General features: G+C 41.3%; 1 protein-coding gene across 1 annotated transcript in view; it reads left to right on the top strand.

Moving 5' to 3' along the window:
- The first annotated feature begins 4,969 nt into the window (after positions 1-4,969).
- chrnb1 (cholinergic receptor, nicotinic, beta 1 (muscle)) overlaps positions 4,970-20,319 on the top strand; it is a 36,044-nt gene continuing 20,694 nt past the window's right edge. The window contains exons 1-4 of the mRNA XM_042069911.1: positions 4,970-5,171; positions 7,471-7,604; positions 10,485-10,529; positions 12,011-12,120. Of these exons, the coding sequence (XP_041925845.1) occupies positions 5,111-5,171; positions 7,471-7,604; positions 10,485-10,529; positions 12,011-12,120 (350 nt within the window). The 5' untranslated portion in view covers positions 4,970-5,110. The remainder of the gene's footprint in view (positions 5,172-7,470; positions 7,605-10,484; positions 10,530-12,010; positions 12,121-20,319) is intronic.

The following is a 20,319-nucleotide window of genomic DNA, read 5'->3' as shown; positions in this document are numbered from 1 at the left end:
TGTGTGTGAATGCTTGTCTGTCTACATTGTTATGGTGGGCCTACAGTATATCTAACAAAATGCAAACTCATGCAATAACTATCGGATAAGGAGCATACAATTGTGTGATGTATCTGATTATTTCTTATGTATTCAAGTGTGCTCAAATTGAAAGATAACCTTAGCGTGTGTGTGTTTAGGGTGTGTGTGTTGTGTTGTCATTATTATTTATCAAAAAATATTTGCTTTTTTCCTGATTTTGTTTTCTTTTTTGTTCTTTTTTTTGAGTGAACTGCTGTTGTGTGCATCACTTTGAGGTGTAGCCCCCCCCCCCCCCCCTCACACACACACACACACACACACACACACACACACACACACACACACATCTGCAATGCAGCAGAGGAAGCAGAAAATAAATGGGAAAAAAGAGGAAGAGAGGAAGCAAGAGACAGACAGAGAGAAACACCTTCCACATCCCTCATGTGTCTCGACAGAAGCGAGCGATCCCTTCACTCAGATATTCTAATATTCCGAAGCGAGCGATCCCTTCACTCAGATATTCTAATATTCCGAAGCGAGCGATCCCTTCACTCAGATATTCTAATATTCAAATGGGAGCTGGTGTTGGTTGGGGGCTTTGTAGAGGACAGGTTGGCGTAAAAGCCCCTGTTGTGAATGTCACTGCCCCCCGTCCCCCCCCCCCCCCGTCCCCTCCTGTAGATACCCCCCCCCACACACACACACACACCTCCTGCACCCCCCCCCCCCCCCCTTTCCATCTTCTCCTGCCTTTTGCTCCCGCTGTGTTACACACAAGCGCACACACATGAGGCTGCTTCTGCAGCAATGATCAAATAGCGCTTCTCTCTCTCTCTCTCTCTCTATCTATCTCTCTGTAAGGTGACCTTTCTGAGGAGAGTTGCCATGCAGGGATCCAAACAGCTGACTCTCGAGCCAGGCCTGTGCCGGGTCCGGGCCAGACTCATGCCAGATCTGGGCTAGGCACAGTTAGGTCCACAAGTATTTGGACAGCGAAACATTTTCTTTGTGATTTTGCCTCTGTGCATCACCAGAGCGAATCTAAAACAAAACAATCAAAATGTGTTTGAAAGTCAAAGTCTTTCTGCTTTAATTTAAGGGGTTGAACCAAAACATTGCATTAACCGTATAGGAATTACAGCCACTTTTATGCATTGTCACCCTATTTTTTAAAATATTTTTAGGCTCACAAGTAATTTTTGACAGTTGATTGATAAATTGTGTCACTGTACGGCCCAGACTTCAGGTCAGGTCCCTTCTGCAGTCAGCTGCCATCCTTTTGTAAGTTTAGCACTATTCTTATTGCCCTGTTATTGCTTTGGTGGTTAGCCATGTTAAAAAAAGGTATATATTGAAAAATTGAGGAGGAGGAATGCATAGCCAAGTAGAGGTGCTGGCCAGGAGGTTATCAGAGCCACACAGCTAGGCTGTCTTTGATAAAATAAAATAAAAACTATATCTGAAAGGGCCCTGTGCTGTCTTATGCTGGGAGGGTGTGGGCTGGAGGGTGGGTGGGCGGGTGAATCGGTTGTTGATGTTCGCCTTATGTCATCGGGCTGTCACCTGTCGTCTGTCGCCAGCTGTTGTAGGCTATTGTGACTGTTGTGAAGGGCTGCACGATGGAGACTTGACTTCAGAGTTCATGTTTTGTTTTAAGGCTGTTCCCCATGAGTCCATTTATTTGTATTGGAGCATTAGACTGTGTGGGGAAGGGAGAGGGGTCTTGGTTAGGGGTGGGACAAAGCTACCAGCTCTCCCAAAAGGGATCACACAGCTACTTTTATCAGAGAGGTGTCAAAAATGAGCCATTTCCTGTGAATTTCTGGCCGTCGATGCAAGTTTGATCATGATGATCATACTTTGGACAATTTTGGTTGGTTGGGGGTATCATTAAACAAATGAAAACAAAACAAACAAACAAACAAACAGACTACGAAAACTTGGGCCAGTGACTTGTACCAGTGGGGCTATTCTCTCCATTGGCATCTCAAATCTAAGGGCTGTCAATCAAAAGGCAGACTGAACCATTTTTCAGCAATGGAGGGGGCTGGCGTAGGGGAGTCAAACACCTTTGAACCTCTTAGGATCTCCTGCAGATTTGTGGACTGCACAAACACACACACACACATGTGCATACACACACACACACACACACACACACACAGAGAGACACACACACACTCACTCACTCACACACAAACACACACCTATAACCATGTGTGTGATATACTCTATGGCAAGGGGTCGACTTTGTATAGGCAGCCCCCTAAACTTTTTGTACTGCATGGATGATCCAAGTTATTGTAACAAAGTCTTCCAAAACAACAAGAGAGAGAATCTCCACAGCACCCTTTTTTTGTCTTGTCTTGCGGACAAAGAAAGGACAAAGCAGTCTTCCAGCCGAAGCCACAATGACACTATTTTTGTACCACTGATTTAAAAACAAAAGAAGAAAAAAAAAAAGCAAACAGGACTAAACCTCCACACGGAACATGAGACTTGTTTCATTGTGTCATACACCTACATAGCAACACCCTTACGGCAGCTGACTTTTGGGCTTGGGTCTGGTCTACATGCTGTTCTGATCCGGCCTGGACCCGGCCCCCGACCCAGTTCTCTCTCCCTCACACGGGTCAGTCGCCATCTAGGGGCACCGAACGCCATCTGAAGGAGGACACAGAGAAAACACAACAACGAGACGTGCAGCTGGGAAGACAAGGATGGACAGACAGACATCAGACAGAAAAACATATGGAGCTACGGAAAGTCGGAAGGAAAAAAAAACATGCATGCACCAACATTTACTGGACACATAAAAATAAAAAGTGACTCCTACTCAATATTTAGTATCTACTCCTACAAACTATTCCCCCTGCCTCTGCATTTGAAATATGATCAGTATTTATTTCTATAATAACTTACACACAGTCTGAGGGAGACATATTATTAGATATTATTGAATAAAACTAATATATTTGTATGATTGTAAAAAAAGAGGCTGGTCTTTTGTGTGTTTGTTCATTTGTCTTGTTATTAATCTGTCTGCTCTGCTATTGTAGCCACACATAAGAGCATAAATTACTTTATTATTCACTCCTCATTCCGGAAATGACTCAAACAATCAGACTTAGACTTATGTTGCTGTCACACACTCAGTAATTAATAAAATAAACTGGGAGTTCTGTATGAATGTCCACAGAAGCTCAGAACAGGAGTTGTGATAACTGTCACGTTCATTTTTCATGGTTAGCTTTCTATAACTATAATCAAATGAGCCCAGACGATGGTGCCATCGAAGGCACAAAGCATAAATCTATCAGACAGCATGGAGGAACATCCACTGGTGCGGGTTGAGAGAGAGAGGTGGGTTCAGGTGTTGACGCCGATGCAGTAGCCCAGGGGTCTCCTCTGAGAGCTACTTTGACAAAATGGACATGGCCGAGAGCCTTTATTCCTCCAAGAGCTACTTTTACAAAATGGACATGGCCGAGAGCTTTTATGTTAGTAGTAGCATGCCATGTATTCACATACAAACCGCTGAATAAGATTTGTATGCTTTTTAAAGATTCCTTTTAACTCGTTTACCTTCCCTTTTTATAGACTGTGAATATAATTTAATAGGAATTTTAGCATGTTTCCCAAGTGACTGGATTATCAGATGTATAAACATCCTCCTCAAACCTTTTGGAGAGCTACTTAGAAACAGGTGGGGAGCTGGTAGCTCATGAGCTACCTGTTGGAGACCCCTGCAATAGCCTCAGTCTCAGCCAGTCAAAGCCAGCCCTCCAGCAATGAGCCTCGGTTCCAGCACAGCTTCAGACTCAATTGAATATCTGCCAGAGCCCATTATGTGTGGACCTTTTCCTCACAACTTTATTCGACGTATGTGAGCACAGCACAATTTAACCTGTCCTCCTCCGTCCAAAGTCCTTAAAACGAGTCAGAAGACTTCAGCATCGGCATAAATCGCAGCTTTAAAAAGCTCCAGTCATATTTTAATTTCATTATCGAGATAACCATGAATAATTTGTATTAATAACTCTTAGTAAGGGCATTTGAAAAGCACTGCACTAGTGGGCTCCAAGTCCAAAACACTCCAGTCACATAATTATCCTGGCAGAACCTCAAACCCAAGGAACCTGGGAGGTGTCATTGCAAGATTCTTTATGGATTCGAGAGAATGTGCATTTGTTTTTACTAATTTCTTCACTCATTCTAATATATTGTGTGCCAAATTTAGTAAATTGTGAGCTCATTTTACTATAGTAGTGCACTCATTTTATTTATTTGTGTGCTGCGTTTTACTAAATTGTGCATCTATTTTAAAACAAATAAAATGTGAGCACAATTTAGAGAAATGAGTGCACAATTTAGTAAATTAATTCAAGTTAATTAATAGACCTACACATCTGAATTAGGCAGAGGTACAACTGCTAAATAATGTCAAAACATAGAGCATCCAAATTGGTGTCAAATGAAAATTTGATAGGCCATTCAAGCAAGAATAGACATATTCAAGTAATAAACAGGCTGAATTACTTGTTTCAATACATTGCCATTTATATAGGCTATTCACAATCTTGCTCATTTTCAGACAACGTCCTGCCTCGTATTGACTGGTGTCTGATGATAACGCCACATGAGAAATTCTCAACAAATACTCGAAATTTACAGCGAGGAAAACTCTGACGCTATCTGATTCTGTGCCCATTCATACATCCCTAACTTAATCAAACAGCGTTTAGACTGCTAAGGTTCATAATTAAGGCAAACCACTGTCTGTTAGAAGTGACGATGGTTGTATCTTTTTGTCTCAGGAATAAAAACGAGCTCTATGTTTTCCACATAAAAGTTGTGATATTATTTCCGCAGCTGACGGCAGACATTTGTCCTGTCTGCGCGAGGCGCGCGCCGACCTCTATCCATCTGTCCACCCGAAAGCCTGTAACCCGAGCGCACAGTAGGAGCCGTGGCCTCTCGCGGATGATCGGTAGCACACCATTTGACTCAAAACAATACTATAAGCTTTAACACACAGCGGGACAATACACGTTTTTGTGGAGCCAAATCGATATATTTGTGGGTCGCCATGAAGGCGTCGGATGTATTCCTCGTCGTTTGCTTCTTGTATGGTCTGTGTTGTCTTGGAGGTAAGTTGTCTACAAAGTTCACAACCGAACTGTAGCCTAGTCTTGCCTTGCTAACAGTTTCAGTAGGACATTGACAATTTATCCAATACCATGGACTGTTTAAAAACGACAAGTTAAACTTTATTAACGGAGTGTTTCGACTCTTGCGTTAGTGTCAGAACGAGGATGGAATATGTGTCATTCCTAAGTCATTTAAGTTGTGGTAGCATACTCTTACATTCCAAAATGCATGTTTGGAACAGTGTAGTATACATGTTTTGCTCTTTTTAAAAGCCCCTAGAAACAGTGACAAAAACAGAGCAGCTACTTCGCACGTCGGAACGCGGAGGTAATTTAAAAACGTCAGTGAAAGGTTAATGACAGTAATTACTTGTAACTTCTTGTGGGGAGACTACGGGAGAACTCCGGTGCAACCACAGCAGATGGCGCATCTCCGTAAGGCCTCATTTAGTTTACCATGTTGGGAGAATTCTTAACAGGAAGAAGCGACATGCATACCTTTAGGTAGGCCTACAGTAGGCTACCTTTCAACATTGGTTATTTTGAAAACATTAATTTAGTCAGTCTTGGTTTGCACATTACCCTTTTCTTAGAAGTAAAGAGTTTAAGGCACAAAGCATAGGAGGCACACATTTCCACTTTAGTTGGCACCTAACCTCGGTTAGTCCAAAGGGAAGAAGCCACCTGAAATGTTGACGCGCCGTTACCGGCTGTTCGAGTCGTTGCTAATGGAGGTGGCGCGCGAGGTGATCGCTGTCATTTGTTCTTGTCAGAGCTGGGATCCCGGAGGGCCGCTGCGTGGTGAGACTTGATAAATGCGACACCGCCAGACCTGCCGGTTATAAATGCTCTTAACCTTCCGGAAGCTGAAAAACAGGAGTTATGCATAAAAATATCCGTTACCCAGACAGGAGAATAATGGCGTAAATGTTGTAGCACCCTTCTCTGCACAGTCAAGGCCTCATTCCACCCACTTCTGTGAACCAAAGCTCTCCGAACTGACTGACGTTGTGGACCTCATTCAAAGTGTTTGAGTTATAGCTGCCAGATAGATTAACATGTACTACATGACTACCACATGAACTTTCTCTAAGTGTGATGCCCAGGGCCTAAACAGAAATCTTACCATGGTTATGATTCAACCATGATGGAAATGTGTAACCAGGTATTACTACCTGTAGGTGTATAGAATAGAATAGAAAGGTCTTTATTGTCAGTCACAGGTAGCCTACAATAAAATTTAAAGTGTTCTCCAATCAGTGCATCATAGAGTCTATAAAAATATAATTGAAGCACTAGTGTCAAAAAAATAAAATAAAATAAAAAGAAACATACAACAGCATTAGCAGCATACATAAACACACACACGTCATACACACCCAGTCATTGCATAAAAACAGTATGAACACACAGTCATTGCATAAAAACAGTATGAACTTACAACATCTTCAGACATGCATACTTTATGTCGTTGCATTGATCCATTTGATATCAGATTCTATGTTGCACATTATTTTTGCAGAATTGAGGTTATTGCAGTTGGATAAAAACTGTGTTTGAGTGTATTTGTCCTTGCGTTAATTGATCTGTATCGTCTGAGGATACCTGCCTGCATGGGCGGATTATGAACTTTCGGGCCCCTGGGCCCAGATGTATTAAGGGCCCCCTACTAATTGTTGTATATGTGGGAGGGGGGGGTTTGGGGGTCCTCCCCCAGAAAATGTTTCATTTGTTTGATGTGATTTCCTGTATTCTGGTACATTTTGGCGATGGCCAATACTAAATTCAATCAGATTCATAGCCTACATCCTGATTTGTTGATATTGAGGCAATGATTCCATGCAAAGGCTTGGGCTTCAGGGCCCCCTGACCCCTTGGGCCCCTGGGCCTGGGCCCGGTAGGCCCGTGCAGTAATTTATCCCTGCCTGCCTGAAGGCAACAGTTCAAACAGGCAGTGACCGGGATGGTGGGTGTCCTTTATAATGTTCTGGGCTTTTTTGAGACAACGGGTGTGCAGTAAAGCAATGGAAGGCAATTCTTTAAGATTGGCAAGGAGATTTTCGGTGATGGACCAAAAACAACAACATACTGTATTGCATAGCCTTTTCAGACCAATGGTGAAGTGTGTTCATCTGGCCTTCCCCTGATCACATAACCTACTATCAAAACGAAATCGAAAAGGCAACCATCTTTATTTGCCTACAATAACAAAACATGTCATGTTGATGCAAGCTGTTGCATTAGATAATCATTAGCAAGAAGCACAAGTAAGGAGACATGAACTGTGTTCCTCCAACAGGGGCTACCGAGGGGGAGAATAACCTGATGAAGCAGCTCTTTACGGGATACAACCTTAAGGTGCGGCCAGCGGAGCGACCTGACCAGAAGGTGGTGGTTCGGGTGGGCATGGTTCTAGCGTCATTCGTTGCCTTGGTATGAGCCCAGCACACACACACACACACACACACACACACACACACACACATACTGAGTTACACATATATGCATTTAACACTGTTGGTGGTACATTCACATGCCAAGTACTTATAGTGACTCTCAATAAACTTTTTAATGAAATATAATAATTGAATAATTTCCTCTGAGTGAGCTTTACTTTGTTTTCTGAATTCAGAGCAATAGCTATCCTCTAGGTATCCTCATGAAATGTAAAAGAAACTGTGACTTTCTAAATTCTGTGTGACTTGCTATCTCTTGTAAATTATGTTTCTCCAAATTACTCTTGTTCAGACCTTCTGGTGTTTTCTAATGTGTCTGGCAGTTTAGTAGCTTCTGCTGCCCTCCTTCATTTTCTGATAGTTCTGGGCAGGAAGGCGCTTGCTCACTGACTGTTGACTTTACATGTGACTCAGAGTCAAGCTGGGAGGCAGGGACGCTTCATTAAATTTACCGGATGTGCTGTATACGCCAGGAATACACATCTGAAATTAGTATGGTAGTGTCACTTTCCACTCTCTCCTACACACACACACACACACACACACACACACACACACACACACACACACACACATGAACACACACACACACACACACACATGAACACACACACACACACACACACACACACACACAGACAGAGACTCGCACCAGGTCAAAGTATTCCTGTCACTCTACTTTAAGTCCCAAGTAACTAATGCACATACACTTATATGCTTGCACACACAGACACACATAAACACACACACACACACACACACACACACACACACAACTAACACTAAACCCCAATCAAGGTCACGTCTACATTACAGAGGAAGTCACATGGGCTCTAGTCTGCCAACATTCTGGAATCGGAAGCGGAACCCTTTTGAAATCAGATCCATTCAGTGTTCCGTCACCAAGTCAGGTTCCGCATGCCTAATGTTCAAACTATTCACCACTCTACTCATCCTAACCTCAACCTCTACACTGCAGTGCATTTGCAGTGAGGATTTGTTTTAAAGGACGGTCCCCTTTGTTTCACCCAAAGCCGGACGTCATCTCTCTGCTGGAACTGGGGGACTTAGGCAGCTGTTCCGCTCGCATTCCTAAACTGGTTTTAAATAGCCAGGCATGGCAGTGCCCTGCTTAAACAATCACTCGGTGCTCAGCCCCAACTCTCTTTTCACTACACACATACACACACATAAACATACATATACACATACTGTACACATACACACACACACACATACACACACACACACACCCACACCCACACACACTCATACACACACACACACACACACACACACACACACACACACACACACACATGTGCATACAGACACATGCACATACACACACATACATGCACACATACACACACACACGTACACACACATAAGTGCAAAATTGTACATACATATACTTAGAAATGCACATACAAAAAAACTCATACTCTCACACCAATGCATAAAGTCACAACCGCCCACACACATACAGTCTCTCTCTCTCTCTCACACACACACACACACACACACACACACACACACACACACACACACACACACACACACACACACATTCACCGTTCCATACATAAGAAAACCCAATTCCAGTCACATTCCCATTCCATTGCATCTGCATGAGAGTAGCTTTCTAAAAATGGCTCGCAAATCCCCCCACTGTCATCTCGAAGCCTGTGTCACCTGTTGCATTCCAGTCCAGTCTGCCCCCACTTACCCACTTGAGATTCCTGATGCCACCTCATCAGATAGATGTGTAGTGGTGTTTGCTTACAGGATCATCAGATACAGTTTTATAAGGTTTGCATCTGTGTTGTTGGCATTTGCATGCCTCTAATTTGAGTGACAAAGGCCTTACGTAATCACTCCTTTGGGAATAGATTATTGTTGTTTTAATTTAGTATTGTTGTAAATCGCTTTGTAAAACCATCTGCTAAGTCAACATAAACAGAATGAATGTACTTGACAGCCTGCCATTTGTAACATGTAAATGTGTTCCAAAATGTGTTGGAATCACAGATGTCTAGTGTGAGCAAGAGCACAAGGTTCTTGTTTTACAGATAAACATGAATAGCTCTCAGTGCAAGTAACAGAAACTAAACCCTAATCTGTGTAATCATTTTTAATTCACGGGTAAATTGCTTTGAACAGAACAATGCTTCGGACAGTATTCCAGCTATAGTCGTTTCCTGTATATTAACTGCATTGTGTATAAACCGCAGGACAGTGTTTTATGCAAGTTACATTTTTTTAAAAAATAAACATATTACCATATTAACTGCTCCCGTGTATTAACCTCATAGCTGAAGAAATTTTGCAAAATCAATGTGTAAACCTTGGCTAATAGTTGGGAAATTATGGTATATGTATATTGGGTACACAATTAATAGTATTTTGCAAATTGGATTATTAGTAGAGACTGTGTTGCTTTCTCTCTGGCTAGTGTAACACATAAATATGACCTGACCTAATTTCTGATTAAGACCCAAAGCCAGCATATTCATGTCCTCTGTCACATGCTATTATTCCTGCACAATATATATGGATACAAACTGATATTGATTAGTATGTATGTATAAGTACCAAGCATTCTCTGCTCACATACTATACAGAGAAGCAGACAAAAAATAATGACATTTTGCACTGGTGTTAAACTTTTGCAAATATGAATGAATATCACAAACAGAATTATTATGTTATTTTAACCTGGTAATGTTTAGTGGTATGTACAGTACAAAGACCTCTGCACTTTCCTCATTACTGTGTCTTTCTGTGTGTGTGTGTGTGTGTGTGTGTGTGTGTGTGTGTGTGTGTGTGTGTGTGTGTGTGTGTGTGTGTTATACAGAACATGAAAGATGAGGAGATGAACACCATTGTCATCATGAACTTGGTAAGTTACCATTATGTGCTTTCCTTCTGGGAAAACCCAGAAACCCATCACTACCTTAAGATTCCCTTTAAGGGAAGACTAAGGCAGGATACTGTTGGTCACTATGTCCCACATTGTACAGCCACTCTGCTAGTTATGTAGAGCATTGTGTGTATAATATTGTATAATATATGTGAATGTATAATATTATATAATATATATTTGTAATGGTAAAATATGTGTAACTGTAGGATGTAGCTGTTGTATCTGTAAAACAGATCCATACCTGTAGAACAGATTTGCAAATGTAGTGCATATTTGTAATATTGACAATTTCCTGTTTATAAGTAATGCCATGTTTACAGTTACAAAACATTTCTTGATACACACATAAGTCTTGATACACACATACAAAACATTTGTGTCTGATTTGACTCCCATCACCCTCTCTTTGGCATGTGCAACTTTTTGTTATGCTAGCAACACGTACTGCATACTGGATGGCATTCCAGAAAGTCTACATTGTTTACTGAAGCTGAGAGAAGGTTTACTGAGTACAAAAAAAGAAAATGATAATGACAACACTGTGCAACAGCTTTTAGTGTATATTCTGTAATCACTGGTGGCTATATTAAAATACCAAATCATGTACAGTACTTAGTTGATTGTAATTACAGAGTTCCTTGGTCTCCTAGTCAGCACTAACCTTGAGTTCAGCTCTCCAATGTGTGTGTGTGTGTGTGTGTGTGTGTGTGGGTGGGTTAGTGCATGTGTGTGTTTTGTCTCATGTTGGCTTAGCAAACTGAAATGCATGTGTGCGTGTGTGTGTACCCGTGTGTGCGTGTGTGTTTGTGTGTGAGTTTGTGGGTGAGAGTGTGTGTGTGTGTGTGTGTGTGCGCGTGTGTGTGTTTGTGTGTATGTGTTTGTTTGTGTGTGTGTTTGTGTTCGTGTTTTCTGTCTCGGTGCGGCTTAGCAAGCTGAAATGGCAACGTATATTTGGAGCTCACATTATTCAGTGGTTTTCAGAAACACTCTGCGTAATTTGGCCCAATTTATGCAAAATGAAAAATTATGCAAATGCAGTGGGTGTTATTCATGGACGGACTGGCTGAGATATTGCACCCTCCGATAATTAATGGCGAAGTAGGGAAAATGTGAAGTAATTTGATGAGATTATAAACTGGCTTTACTTCTGATTTCAGTGCTGGAGCACCAGCACAGGCTGTGTCGAACTGATACAGTGGTTATCCTGAGGTGTGTGTGTGTGTGTGTGTGTGTGTGTGTGTGTGTGTGTGTGTGTGTGTGTGTGTGTGTGTGTGTGTTTGTCTATATATTGGACTGATGTATGGGCTTATCCCAATACATCATGGGGGTATGGGGTTATCCACTCACACACACACACACACACACACACACACACACACACATGTAGACGCATGCATACAAAAAACACATTATATGCACAACTTTTTTACACCCATTGTTGCTTTGTGACTCTTTAGGAGTGGACCGATCATCGATTACGTTGGGATCCCAAGGGCTATGATAATATCAAAGTGCTACGTGTAGCTTCCGGAAAAGTATGGCTCCCTGATGTTGTCCTCATCAACAAGTATGTATGTGTTTGTGTGCATGTGTGTATGACAAAGACTGTGTTTGTGTGTGTGTGTGTGTGTGTGTGTGTGTGTGTGTATATGTATATACTGTATATACATACACACACACACACACACACACACACACACACACACACACACACACACCATAGTATGTGCATAATGTGCATAGGAACTTGTAAATGCAGCAGCCCAGATAAGTATTGGTATGGATGTAACTGTATTCATTTTCGTTTTTTCCTGGCTTACATGTGGTTGCTTGTGTGTGTGTGTGTGTGTGTGTGTGTGTGTGTGTGTGTGTGTGTGTGTGTGTGTGTGTGTGTGTGTGTGTGTGTGTGTGTGTGTGTGTGTGTGTGTGTGTGTGTGAGGCACAGGGATAGAGAATATAAGGCAGAGTCCCACCTCCTGTAGTTTATTTTTAGCTGGAGTCATGTGTCTTATTAAAAGAGTACAATTCAGGTTATGGCCTCTATTTAAGGGAAGCAGATGCTTTTGAATTTGTCTATAACTCACACGCCTTGTTGTGGCTGTAAACAACCAGTTTTAATTTCATGGGACTAGTCAGCTGGGACACACACACACACACACACACACACACACACACAAACAAGCAAGCACAGTTACATCCATACCAATACTTATCTGAGCTGCTGCATTTACAAGTTCCTATGCACATTATGCATATACTAGGGTGTGTGTGTGTGTGTGTGTGTGTGTGTGTGTGTACAGTATGTGTGTTTGTGTGTGTGTGTGTGCGTGTGCGTGTGCGTGAAGTGTGTGTGAAGTGTGTGTGAAGTGTGTCCTATTAAATCCACTGTAAATATCCCCTCTGCTCCATTCATCACTTCTTTATAGGCAATTAAACAGAATGGCTCCCTAATAACAACAACAACAACACACACACACACACAGACACAGACACACACACACACAGACACACACACACACACACACACACACACACACACACACACACACACACACACACACACACACACACACACACTCAGCTTTAAAAAGCTCAGCCCACCAGTAATATCACACATATACACCCACACCTATACTTACCCTTAAGTAGAATGACTCCCAATTAAAAAGGCACACAGATGTGCAGGTGCGCGTACACACACACACACACACACACACACACACACACACACACACACACACAGACACACACTAGGGCTGCACAATTTGGGGAAAATATCTAATCGTGATTTTTCTGACAGATATTGTGTTGCGATTTGCGATATGATTTTTGAATGTAAATGAATTTATTCTGTTCAGTGTTCCAAATGTGTCTTTAATTTGTGCCACCCCTGATTGGTAAGCACACCCAGTGCACAAGAAGCACAGTACCCCCAACCGACCGTGAAGCTCACCAATCAGAATTTGTGTTCCTGACGCACTACGCACACCCAAATAAATATAAATGAAATTAATATAAAAATCAGAAATGTGCCAAAATTAACTGTGCAGGATTATTTGTAGCTTTTGCCATTAGCTAATTTGTTTGGTTTATATTATGATTACGATTGCAATTGCGATAATTGTGTAGCCCTAACACACGCACACACACACACACACACACACACACAGTCACGCACAGACGCGCATGCACACACGCGCACGTATTCATAATCACACGTACAACTTTCACGTAAAACCGGCCACACTCCAGTTATGTAGCTACTTCAGGATCAGCTAGCTCCTTCTTACAGCATCAGTGTGTACCTGTAGTCCACCATAAAAGTGTTCAGAAGTCATAGCTCTTCACATGTAAATATTATGATAGCAGAGGTCATAGAAGAGGTCATACAGAGGTCATAGTAGAGGTCGTAGTCTCTTCTGCTCTCGTTACAGTAAAGGGCAAAAGTAGCCCAAACCAAAAAAGAAAAGAAAAAAGAAAAGTGTATTAGGAGTCCCTACTGTACCTACCCAAATACAGCAGTGGTAGCTACTGTGTGTGTGTGTGTGTGTGTGTGTGTGTGTGTGTGTGTGTGTGTGTGTGTGTGTGAGAGAGAGAGAGAGAGTGTGTGTGTGTGTGTGTGTGTGTGTGTGTGTTTGTGTGTGTGTGTGTGTGTGTGTGAGAGAGAGAGAGAGAGTGTGTGTGTGTGTGTGTGTGTGTGTGTGTGTGTGTGTGTGTGTGTGTGTGTGTGTGTGTGTGTGAGAGAGAGAGAGTGTGTGTGTGTGTGTGTGTGTGTGTGTGTGTGTGTGTGTGTGTGTGTGTGTGTGTGTGTGTGTGTGTGCGTGTGTGTGTGAGAGAGTGTGCGTGTGTGAGAGTGTGCGTGTGTGTGTGCGTGTGTGTGTGTGTGCTTTCATGCGTGTGTGTGTGTCTCTGCATCTGCGAGTGCATGTGTATTGATATTAGCTTTCCCCCATGCTGACCCATGCCAGGCTGACAGTGAACCACATGTGCTTACTTTGAATCAAAGATTCTAGAACAGAGCTCAATATGTGTTTTTTCTCTAAGAACAAGCTGCTTGCTGAAGCTAAATCTACCCAGTACTCTCTGTGGAGCTTCTTGAGTGGAAATCTAACTCATTGGGTGCCTGTGCGCTCATGTGTCAACCACTGATTTCCCCAGTGGACAAGATCATGCAGTTGTGTTTTACAGTTTTTCTCGATCGTTTTGATACCTGTGTCAACTCTGAAATCACACTCTCAAAACAGTTAACACCCATGTCTGAACAAAAGCACTCTGGACAAAATGACACATTTTGCTTGCAAAAGGCTGCTATTCTCTCAAAACACTTAAAACATGCAGCAAAAGCCAATCTTGCCTTCAAACACTACAACTTGTTGCCAATTAAAAAACATTCTTTAATCAATCATTACACACTGGACAACAAAATGCAAAATCTAGTTCTCAAAATGAGCATTTTTGCTATGTCTGTTCCTTTACTTTCTCACTTTTCTGGTTGGCCTATCAGAAAAAAATTGTGAAAAGACAAAATGTACTGAATAAAAAAAGAATTTATTCATTCCTCCCAAGATGTAACTGCCATTGACATGTAAGACATACAGTAAATACCTAGCAAGATACAGTAAATTTCATTGAACTACAACTTGTCATTTTTCATCGAAATAGACCTACAGTAAACACCTTTTGTACTGTTTTCTCCACCAAATAGGCAATACAGTACTTTGTCTAAATGTGCATTAGATCCATACTTGCAAATAGCAACACAGAACAGACATCTCTTATGTATAATGAATGATTGCTGATTGAAGAATTGTGCAAAGGATTCACAAAGGTGTATCAGAGATTCAGACTTATGCAAGGAATCTATACCACCTGTGAAAAGATGTTTTCCTTTTGTTTAGCATGGGAAAACCAATAGAGTTTGGGGCTTTTGAATGATACCTGTGTTAACTGTTTTGCAAAAGGGTGTGAGAAATGTGTGAACCCAATGAAAATGTGTGAACACATTCGCAAGAGATGACTTCTGCTGTGCAAAGAAAGTAGTCATGAAGACCAAGTGGGTTCTAGTTTACTTAAGCAGGTAAAAGCAATCGAGAAAAACTGTAATATCAAACATGAAATATTAGTTTTTCTTTAAAGAAGTGTGTGTGTGTGAGTGTATATGTGTCTGTGTGTGTGTGTGTCTGTGTGTGTGTCTGTGTGTGTGTGTGTGTGTGTGTGTGTCTGTGTGTCTGTGTGCTGGGACTTCTCAAAATGTACTCTTAACTTGATGTCAGAGTTCAGCTTGATAGACTACGAAACACTTGAAAAAACGGTACAGAATCTCAGCTCTTCCACATGTGGCTTAGACACCACTGCATGAAAAGTGTGATTTTCGTCCCCGTAAAGGACCGGAGATCTCCCTCATTTTCGGTAGTTGACGACAATTTGCAACCCGCGCTTGTCGCCGTTTGTCTGTGCCACAAATTGTCGGAACCGGACAATGACGTATGTGGAGAGCTTTCAGAGTGCTAATGGCCCTAATTAGCATATGAATGCAGCGAAACCGCGGCTGGCCAGGCCTGGCTTGAATATCCTTACTCAGTATTGGATGAAACCACAACTTTCAAACAAGTAAAATCACTCGTGATTGGTTGGCAGATCCCCAATAATAATGTATATATATATATATATATATATATATATATATGTACACAGCTGATATGCTTTATGTGAAGCACAGTGTTTTGGTGTCAGCAGAACGACTTTTCTTAGAAAACTGTACAGTGGTGCCTCTGTCTCCATTCCACCAGACATTCTTGGATGTGTCTGACAGACATGCAATGTTGACAATGTTACATTACATTACATTACATTACATTACATTTGGCTGACGCTTTTTAACCAAAGCGACTAACAACATGGTAAACAGTAAGTTTTAGAACAATTCTCACAATTTTAGGACAGTTTAAAGGGGTCATAGAATGCAAAACCGAGTTTACCTTGTCATAGATGAATAACGATAGTTCAGTGGGTGAAATGGAGATACAGAGAAGTTCAAAACCCCATCCACGCCTCCTTTCTGTGCAAATCTCACAATTCGAAACTCGAAACAATTCGAAACATTAGAGTACAGTAAGAATAAGTGCGTCGGTGAGTGCTGTTTTTAACAGTTACTTGTCATTTTAAAACGGCTGGTGAGTGCTAGGATCAGTAAGACTTGTTGTAAGTGTTGCTATGAGAGTAGATGTTCTCTAAAGAGCTGGGTCTTCAGGAGTTTTTTGAAAGTGGAAAAGGATGTATGTCCCTGCCCTTGTAGGAACTGGCAGTGTGTTCCACCAACGAGGAACAACAGATGAGAAAAGTTTGGATTGGCTTGAGCCAATCCGGACAATGTATCATCAGATGTACCCTTGTGTCACTGATGTTGACTGTTTTGCCATGACATGCAAACGGCTAACATATATGAATGTAACTTACTCAATCGATGGATCTAGAGCAGAAAGGTCAGCATATGTATATGCTAAGTGGTGTGGAAACACTAACAGTTTTGAGGAACCCATCCTTGACCCTCTAGCAGAACTACGACCAGCCATTATAAAGCAGTTTATAGTTGTTAATGTTGTGTCAAAGGGTACTGCATTTAAACATGTTATTGCACAAGTTTCCTGGCTTCATCCCCATCCGGACAGACATTTTTATGGAAAGCCAATAGAAGTTTGGGGCTTGCAGGGAACAGACACGTCATACCCAGCATCATTTCTGCCAGTTGAGCGCATCGCTTGGAGATGTGTGGTTAATACATCCTCTGTGCATTTAAGTAAGACCAAAGAAAAGGTCACTGTAGTCATGCCACTATGCACAGTAGTTGAGCTCTAGGAGACTGTGATCTCTGCAGACCCCTCATTCTGATTCTAATGTTGTTTGCATGGAATGCACATTTTACCTTGCTGATTCTGATTCACATTTTACCAGCTGATTCTGATTAAAACACATTTTTGAAATAAATTATTTTGTGTATCTTTTTTACATAACATTTGCCATTGCTAATGGCATACACAGTAATCTAGCATACTTTAATTAAATAAATCAATTCAAGCTAAAATGTAAGAGTCTATAATTAGGCTATACTGAGCCTGATCTATTTGTACCAGAGATTTTCTTACCTTTTAGAAAAATGTCACCTGGGGTAAAACTCCCCCTGCAATTCCCTGCAAACTCCCCCACGTCAATTTCTGACAATTCATGGCAGTTTTCGGCGTTGCCTGCAAATTACCGTGAACAGCCGTTAACCTGAACTTCCACGACAATCTACAGTGCCGCATAGTGACGAAAATCACACTTTTCATGCAGTGCACTCTGCCTACCAATTTCTTCAAAACTGATGTCCTTCACATTGTAAATGTATCATTGCTGTCTGGCACTTTTACTAAGTCACTGAAAACAGCTGTTGTAATGCCAATTCTCAAGAAGAATAACCTGGATGCCTCCATGCTAAACAATTACAGGCCCATATCCAATCTACCTTTTATTGACAAAATTATTGAAAAAGTAGTATGTAATCAACCATCTTCCCAACATCAAATGGGTATTTTGATAACTTTCAGTCTGGTTTTTGGGCAAATCACAGCACTGAAACAGGTCTTATTAAGGTTTCCAATGGCATACGCCTCAATGCAGATTCAGGTAAAAACATCAGTTCTACTGCTACTGGACCTTAGTGCAGCATTTGACACTGTAGATCACAATGTTTTACTACACAGACTAGAACACTGGGTTGGATTTACAGGCATACTGTAGTTATCGACTGGCTCAAATCATATCTACAAGAAAGGAGCTTCTTTGTAGCCATCGGCAACTGTATCTCAGCTCCAACGTCCTTGACCTGTGGTGTTCCCCAGGGGTCGATCTTAGGGCCACTATTATTCAACCTCTATATGCTCCCACTTGGACAAATCATCAAAAATAATTTGATTTCATATAATAGCTATGCAGATGACACACAAATTTACTTAGCTCTGTCGCCAAACGACTTTGTCCCCTAGGATCTTTTTCTCAGTGTATTGAACAAATTAACAATTGGATGTCTCAGAACAGACACAGGATGTCTCTTTTCTTCAGCTGAACAAAGAAAACCTGAAGTAATTATATTTGGTAAAAAGGAGGAAAGACTTAGGGTTGCCACTCTCCTTGACACAAAAGGGTTGAAAGCAAAAGATACTGTTAAAAATATTGGTGTATTAATTGACGGTGATCTAAATTTCAACAGCCACATGAAAGCAATAACTAAATCAGTTTTTTACCACCTCAAAAAATATGCTGATGTCAAAACACGATTTAGAAAAAACTCATTCATGCATTTACTGTATCTCCAGCAGGGTCGATTACTGCAATGGGCTTTTCACAGGCCTTCCTAAAAGACTGTCAAACAGCTTCAGGTGATGCAAAATGCAGCAGCTAGGGTTCGCACAAAAACTAAAAGAACTGGCCACATTACTCCAATTCTTAAGTCCCTACGCTACTATAGCTTTCAGTACACCACAGAATTGACTTTAAAGCACTACTGCTTGTTTATAAATCAGTAAATGTAGCAGGACCTAAATACCTATCAGACATGCTTCAGCAGTACACACCTTTTCTTTTTTATTATGATCTTTACCTTTTAAACTATTCTTTGACTATTGCCCTTTTATGCTTTTATTTGCAATTACTGTTGCTTTTGTGTATGTAAAGCACATTGAATGACCTCTGTGTATGAAATGTGCTATATAAATAAACTTGACTTGACTTGACTTGACTTGACTTGATTTGACTTGACCATCAGTGATGTTGTGTTGACTGTTCTTTTAGGGTTAGGTAGGTTACTTGTAAACATGTTTAGGTATGGGTATGAAAAAAAATAATTGCTGATAATATATTGTGGAGCCATCTTTTCTCTTACAGCAGAGAAAAAAATACTAACTAAAGGTAGCATGTATGGTGCTGGAAGCATAGTCCACTGATCTATTGCCCCTGGATGTACGTGGCTTTTGTAAAGGTGATGATACACAGGGCAACTTTGAGTAATGTTGCTGGGCAACCACATAACCAGTTAATTGTGTTCTGATTGATTGATCATGATAATTTAAGTTTATGGATAATTTAATACAGTTAATAAGTTCTACAGAAGAGAAGAATGTGGTCCAGTATCAACGGGAATGTGCCAGAACAGGAGCATTGCCGAGCAACATTGTTCAAAAAGTTGCCTTGAGTTCATCAGCTTCAGGCCCTTTCCCCAGCCTTAGAGACACCCAGGCCGGTGGGGTCGGCGCCTCTACTCTGGACGATACATTCTCATTTGATGTGACGCGGCGCAGTAATAGCTAACTGTATCGATCCACCCCTTCACAATCTCTTTGCATTGAACACATTTACCAAAATGACTCTCTCTCTCATGTTCTCTATTTTTCTTCTCTTTCTCTTCTCCTCATTCTTCTTTGTCTTCTTCCCCCCATCACTCTCTCTGTTGTTTTCTTTCTCTATTCCATTTATTTGTATTCTGCCTATCTCTTGACCTTGTTCTCTTATTCTATCTCTCCTCTCCCTCCACCTTTGTTTTCACTCCTCTGTACCCTTCTATTTATTTATTTATTTATTTATTTATTTATTTATCTTTCTCACCTCATTTTCCCCGTTCTTCTTTTTGTCATCCTACTCTTCTTTGCATATGCTTTCTCCTTTCTTTCTCTTACACTCTCTTTCCCTATCAACTTCCCTCTCCCCTCTTGCTTCCTCTCTCTCCTTCTCTCTT

Source organism: Alosa sapidissima, chromosome 18 (assembly GCF_018492685.1).
Source record: "Alosa sapidissima isolate fAloSap1 chromosome 18, fAloSap1.pri, whole genome shotgun sequence".
Lineage (NCBI taxonomy): Eukaryota > Metazoa > Chordata > Actinopteri > Clupeiformes > Clupeidae > Alosa > Alosa sapidissima.
This window is presented reverse-complemented; position numbering and strand designations above follow the sequence as displayed.